Source organism: Lotus japonicus, chromosome 2, assembly GCF_012489685.1.
Source record: "Lotus japonicus ecotype B-129 chromosome 2, LjGifu_v1.2".
NCBI lineage: Eukaryota > Viridiplantae > Streptophyta > Magnoliopsida > Fabales > Fabaceae > Lotus > Lotus japonicus.
Genome location: NC_080042.1, coordinates 85,762,042 through 85,768,621, shown reverse-complemented (window position 1 = coordinate 85,768,621; position 6,580 = coordinate 85,762,042). Strand labels below are relative to the sequence as shown.

At 41.0% G+C, this 6,580-nt stretch overlaps 2 protein-coding genes across 2 annotated transcripts; both read right to left on the bottom strand.

Moving 5' to 3' along the window:
- LOC130737164 (uncharacterized) lies at positions 1–684 on the bottom strand. The gene has a single exon (XM_057588928.1). The coding sequence runs from the start codon at positions 682–684 to the stop codon at positions 1–3; it is 684 nt and encodes a 227-aa protein (XP_057444911.1).
- A 685-nt stretch (positions 685–1,369) lies between these two features.
- On the bottom strand, positions 1,370–6,375 carry LOC130740407 (uncharacterized). The gene is made up of 3 exons (XM_057593005.1): positions 6,280–6,375; positions 5,099–5,257; positions 1,370–4,554 (listed from the first exon to the last, which is right to left on the bottom strand). Exon 3 carries the CDS (start codon positions 2,263–2,265, stop codon positions 1,639–1,641), a length of 627 nt encoding a protein of 208 aa, XP_057448988.1. The 5' UTR covers positions 2,266–4,554; positions 5,099–5,257; positions 6,280–6,375; the 3' UTR covers positions 1,370–1,638.
- Positions 6,376–6,580: the final 205 nt, after the last annotated feature.

Sequence of the window (6,580 nt, the reverse complement as noted above, 5' to 3'; positions counted from 1 at the left end):
CTACACTCGAGCCAAATGCTCCACGTAAGCCTCCGGGAAGGTGTGGCGCCAAGCAATGTCCCCAACAGCTCTATCTAGGCGCTTTGCAATGGTACGACCTCCGTGTGGCCTTCTCTCCCAAGTGAATTGCTTCCCAGTGGATCCAAGATCGAGAAACTCACAGGCCTCTAACATGGAGAGCATACGGTTTGCTCTGTTTTGACAAAACGCGCCTCCTGACACCTCTAAAGGGGAGATGATTTCGTTAAAGTCACCCACAGCAAGCCAAGGTTCCAAAATCCTTTGGCGAAGATCGATTAAGTACCTCCAAAAGTCCTCTCTCAACGAAGGATTAGGGCTTGCGTAAATTGCTGAGCAAGTCCAGGCTCTATTATTTACACTGATAGAGATGGTTACAGCTTGAAAATGAACCTCCATCACTCGCACATCAAAGCTTCTGTTAGCGGGCGCAAGAATCCAGATTCCTCCCCGATGACCAGACGCTTCCGAACACCCACAAAGGTCATAACCAGCTCGACGCCAAAACGAAGCAACTGTATCAAAAGGACAATGTGTCTCAACAACTATAAATAAGGAGGGACGAAAGGATCTAATCAAATCCCTAGCCCTCCTCTGACCATGAGCTCCTGATGCTCCCCTAATGTTCCAAGCAAGTACATTCAAGGATGTACTATCCATAAACATTGCGATAGGGCAAACAAGCAGGGTTCACTGCCTGCTCGAGGTATTGGGATCTGCAACTGCTGCTCCAGGGTCCAGGGGGTTATCTGCAGTCGCATGAATCACCATATTGGTCGCCTCACCTTGTCCTCGCGAGCCTTCATCATCCTCAAGTAACGCATAGCGGTTGCCTTGTTGATGTTGCAAGTTCAGGGTTGTTGAAGATCCATCCTCAAACACGTAAACTCTGTGGTTCCTTATCATTCTCGTAGCATGCATATTTTGCCCTTGGTTCCCACGCTGTAGCATCGAACTCGAAGGAGCAACTGGGTCCCCAACAGGTTCCAATCGTGGGCCCATGTTATTATTTTCTTTCCTTATTCTTTTCCTTCCATGGGAGTTATCTTTCACATTGATAGAAATAGCAATATCTGATGCAGCTTTGAATTGCATGGCCCCACTGCTAATGTCACGAGAAGATCCCTCAATGATTTGCTAGTTGTTTCCTTCCCCCCCCCCTTGATTTCCGCTCGTCGTACGTGCCGTTTTGGGAGGATTCTCTAACGGTTTCTTCTGATTAGGGTTTGGATTTTTCCACGCCTTCCTCGTCACCGACATCCAATCCCCGTGCGCTAATTCAGGGCACTTAATGGCCGCAACTTTCGCGCCAGGATTAGCGTTGCCCGTCGCTGGCGTGGCGGAGTCCAGGGTTATGTCATGTTCACTTGTTTGAGCTGTGGTGGCTATCTCCGCCGGTATCTCTGGTGAAGCCTCGGGGACAGAACAATGTTGGGCCTGTGGTTGTGGTACTGGCAACCCTGCGCATTATCGGAAGAGGTGATCGTAGCAACCGCAATTCGAATAGAGGAGGTGCAGCCCCTCATATTCAACATTATACCAAACACCACACAAACCGACCTTCCCTAACACCGGCTTGTTTAGATCTATTTCCACACAAACTCTAGCATACTTCCCCCTCTACATGTCCACTGTATTCATATCAACTTTAATGGGAGTCCCAACTGCAGAAGCTAATGTGAGCAGAATGCTCTCATCATAAAATTGGAAACCAAGGCTAGGGATGCGAATCCAAACTGCCGTGGTGCTTATCTTCGAGTTCGCTGCAACGAAATCCGATGTCCATGGCTTAACTGCCAAGTAATGGTCATATATCATCCATGGCGCTTCCGTCATAGCCCTCTCTCTGTCTTCCTGTATATCAAATTGCACTAGGAAGTAGCCGTGAAGTAGATCACGTATCTCCATTCCACCGGATGGCTTCCATGGCATTCTGAGGCGATCACACAGAGCTTTGTAGCCAATATGTTTACCAAGGAGTTTCACAACCAGGCAATCCTTCCATGGTTTGCAGATCTCAGCATAAACACTCTTATCTGTGAAGTCAAACATAGGGAAAAAGCTACTCCCATCAATGAGATCTTTCTTCATGACACCAGCCTCCACCAAGTTGCAGACTTGCTTACGTTTCTCAATCGTCTCCTTCCCGAGTACTTTTTCCTTGAAAGTTGGTCTTCGCGTGGCTTCCGGTGGTTTCCCGGCAGGCCGTCCACCGTCGCCGTTTGCATGTTCTGTGTCCACGTCCATGTTCGTTACCTAGAAAATTTTGAATTTGAAATGAAAGAATAATATTCAACTCTAAGCAATAATCACATATAAGAATATATAAGTAAATTAGTCATCCAAATATTGTGTACATTTTTTTTATTTTTTTCATCACAGATACAGTTATTTTACATCTTCTTTCTCACATTTCTCCAGGTGGTTTACCAAGCAAACTAGAGGGTATTATTGCATCACCAATTGTAAATGGATATCAAAATAAATGTGAGTTTTCAGTTCGGGATATTCTCTGGAATTCAAAGTGACCGTGGGCTTCATGCTTGGAAACTTCAGGTAATCGGCATCTTCTCTGTTTGGGCTTCATACTTTTTTTGGTTGAATTTTTGTGTTCAGCTCTCATTGTAGTCTCTGTGAGATTCTTGGTAAAGGTAGAACTAGAAATTATTATAGGAGAAATCCCAATTTGTTTCAATGTGTGAAATTTACAATCTTACTTGTCAGATTTGGAAAGTGAAGTTGCTGGGGTACTCAGAATTTTCACAAATTTGATGAAAACTGTTTTCTTTGAGCTGTCGGTGCTGAAACATGACATGTCTCTTGTATACCACTGTTAGCCATTGTTCTGTTTTTGTGCAATCTTGGTGATTATGCTGATGTTTTATATATATACTGTTTTGTTGATTGGGTTTTCCTGTGTAATGTGGAATCCAGGTTTGATAGAGACACGTTCTGTAGAACGAAGGAATTCTCAAACTTTAGCTCGTGGCCTATTCAAGCTGTTGTTTTTGAGGTTGAAGATAGAGAGACAATTGGTGGATCAGCTTATAGGGGGTCAAAGGGCTGTCTGTTGCACCGATCTAGCGAAACTCGGTGTGTGTGCTGAAGTGCAGGTAATTCACCGCCCTTCTCAGGTGAATTCTAATTGGCCTAAAACCTTTTCTACTATTAGGTTGGCATTTACTTGCATTTAACTGAAATTCTTGATTCTGCAGAAAATTACATAGTTTCTTGACTAGAGTACACCAAGGCAAACTGGATACATAATTAAAACAAACGTAAATAACATATTTTTGGGGTACAATAGAAGAGTAAACCAAGACAAACAACTTTGACTTGATACATAACTAAAACAAAAGTAAATAACATTTTTTGGGGGGGACAAAAGTAAATAACTAGAATATGGCTTTAGCAGTTACAAAAGCTTCAGCCGTTTAGCAACTCTGATGATCATGGCTTCTTCCTCTGAAACGGTATCCACATGTTTGTGATCTAGTTTGTCCATAACAAGACGTTCATTAACCTTGCACTTCTTGCTGAAGCTTTAGCAGTTACAAAAGCTTCAGCCGTTTAGCAACTCTGATGATCATGGCTTCTTCCTCTGAAACGGTATCCACATGTTTGTGATCTGGTTTGTCCATAACAAGACGTTCATTAACCTTGCACTTCTTGCTGAAGCCGAGTTTGGCCATTTTGTGCGCGCTTTTGTTCTCATAATTAATCTGATGCTTGGTATCCTTGATGCAACGCATAACAGTAATTTTGTTGTCAGCATTATGTAGCAGGACAAGAATTTTGCCAACAAAATTCTTGTCACAAAATTCTTGTCCTGCTACATAATGCTGATAGCAAAATTACTGTTATGCGTTGCATCAAGGATACCAAGCATCAGATTAATGATGAGAACAAAAGCGCGCACAAAATGGCCAAACTCGGCTTCAGCAAGAAGTGCAAGGTTAATGAACGTCTTGTTATGGACAAACCAGATCACAAACATGTGGATACCGTTTCAGAGGAAGAAGCCATGATCATCAGAGTTGCTAAACGGCTGAAGCTTTTGTAACTGCTAAAGCCATATTCTAGTTATTTACTTTTGTCCCCCCCAAAAAAATGTTATTTACTTTTGTTTTAGTTATGTATCAAGTCAAAGTTGTTTGTCTTGGTTTACTCTTCCATTGTACCCAAAAAATATGTTATTTACGTTTGTTTTAATTATGTATCCAGTTTGCCTTGGTGTACTCTAGTCAAGAAACTATGTAATTTTCTGCAGAATCAAGAATTTCAGTTAAATGCAAGTAAATGCCAACTTAATAGTAGAAAAGGTTTTAGGTCAATTAGAATTCACCTGAGATTGTCTTCTGAGATTGAGAGGTGTGCGAGGAGCTGCGGCTGCAACTGCAATCATCCGTCAACCATTTCTGTCATTTCAGCATCGTGATCAGCAACAATGTCAGGGGCCACTGCTGGCCAATGTGGTCCCTCGCTTTGTCCGGAACGTGCCACCATTTCAGTCCTTTTCTTCCTCATTTCCTGGTGCTGATTCCAACAAAAATGAAAAGCAAGTCTTTGCTCTTAGAAAAATGACACATGCATTATAGTATATATATTACATTGACTGATTGACTGCTATTGATTAGAATATATTATTTATTAGGACTGATTGATTGCTTTTGTCTTTGCTCTTAGAAAAATGACACATGCATTAGTAGTATTTATTACATTGACTGCTATTAATTAGAATATATTATTTGCTAGGACCGGAACTGTATTCCTACACACTGATGGAGCAAGAAAATCGAACACCGAAAGAATAGAGAGAAAAGGACTCTCATCAGCTGGCGGGGTCATCAGGAACCTCAAGGGGAAGTATCTTAGGAGATTCATAGTATACCTAGGATTTACTAATGATGTAATGGAGGCTGAGGCTTTCTTGTGGGGCATCGAATTTGCACTTAAGAAGGGGTACAAATCTATAATTGTCTTTTGTGATAACAAGGAAGTTGTCAAACTCATCAACAAAAAAACAAGCACAGCAAATTTGAAAAACAAGAAATTGATCAAGCACATAGAGAAAATTCACCTGCTGATTGATGGCAGCAAGAGTGTGCTTTCGGTTCACCATACTGTCAAAACTAAGAACGATATGGCACATGAAATGGCGAAACAAGGCTTCCGCTCAATGAGAGAAGAACGCGTCCTCGAAGATTGTTCAGCACCTTATGCAAAGCACGAGAGTATTCTGCAAAAGGGAGAATCCATGATCATTGAACTTGCTAAGGAGCTAAAGCTCTAGTATAGAAGATAATTCAAGTCATTGCCCCCCCCCCCCCCCCTCCCCCTCCCCCTAGCACTTTCATTGTTCCCCCCACCCCAAAAAGATGTTATTTCCTTAAGACCTAAGACCTATGACTACTTATGCTCCGTTTATCAATTCTGCTGCTACTCTTGTTGTTGTTTTCCAGTACTAATGAATGCTTATGTTGCCAATGGCATGTTTGTTTACTTAAGACCTATGAACTATGAATGCATATATTGTCATGAGCTTCTGAAATATAACTGAAGTATGAACGCTGTCAAATAACCACTTTATCCCAAAAGCTTAAGCTTTTGGGATAAAGTGGTTATTTGACATGGTATCAGAGCCTCTATGGCCGAGAGGTCTAGAGTTCGATCCTTGCTCCCCTCACTTTCTAATTAAAAAGTGGAATTTAATTAAGCACATGGTAGGTGGGCCTGTGCAATTATCCACGCTTCAAGCCCAAAGGGCTCTTGCGTGAGGGGGCGTGTTAGAATATAATATAAAACCATTAATGTGGCCCTTACCCAACAGCTTAAGCTTTTGGGATAAAGTGGTTATTTGACAAACGCCAAGATGTTTATCACTTTATCTTCCTCAACAGGGATATGGTTTACTATTTTCAAAGAATCATGAATTTCACAGCAGTCATCTAAGACCTATGACATGTTTGTTTACTTAAGACCTAAGACCTATGACTACTTATGCTCCGTTTATCAATTCTACTGCTACTCTTGTTGTTGTTTTCCAGTACTAATGAATGCTTATGTGGCCAATGGCATGTTTGTTTACTTAAGACCTATGACCTATGAACTATGAATGCATATGTTGTCATGAGCTTCTGAAATATAACTGAAGTATGAACGCCAAGATGTTTATCACTTTATCTTCCTCAGCAGGGATATGGTTTACTATTTTCAAAGAATCATGAATTTCACAGCAGTCATCTAAGTCGATAAAAGTACCATATTTGATAAGTAAACAAGCTTCCATTTAATACTGTTGCTTCTCCACTTCTTATCTTCAAGATCCAATACCTTATATCAACAACACCAAAATACTACCCAAAAGTCATTTTACTTGAGAGGGAACGTTATATTCATAAGAAGCATCTTATAATGTATCTTGATTCTATCTTAAAGAATCTTACATTTTCTCTTAAAATTGATTTCCATATTTCTTTGTATTATCATGATTAGCTTTTGTATTTGATTAGAACTGGGAGTTTGTATCATATTAAAAAATACATAGTTACAATCCAAAGTC

Bases quoted from the DNA above. Each gene is read 5' to 3' on its own strand.
- LOC130737164 (XM_057588928.1), bottom strand. From the start codon at position 684: ATGTTTATGGATAGTACATCCTTGAATGTACTTGCTTGGAACATTAGG.
- LOC130740407 (XM_057593005.1), bottom strand. From the start codon at position 2,265: ATGGACGTGGACACAGAACATGCAAACGGCGACGGTGGACGGCCTGCC.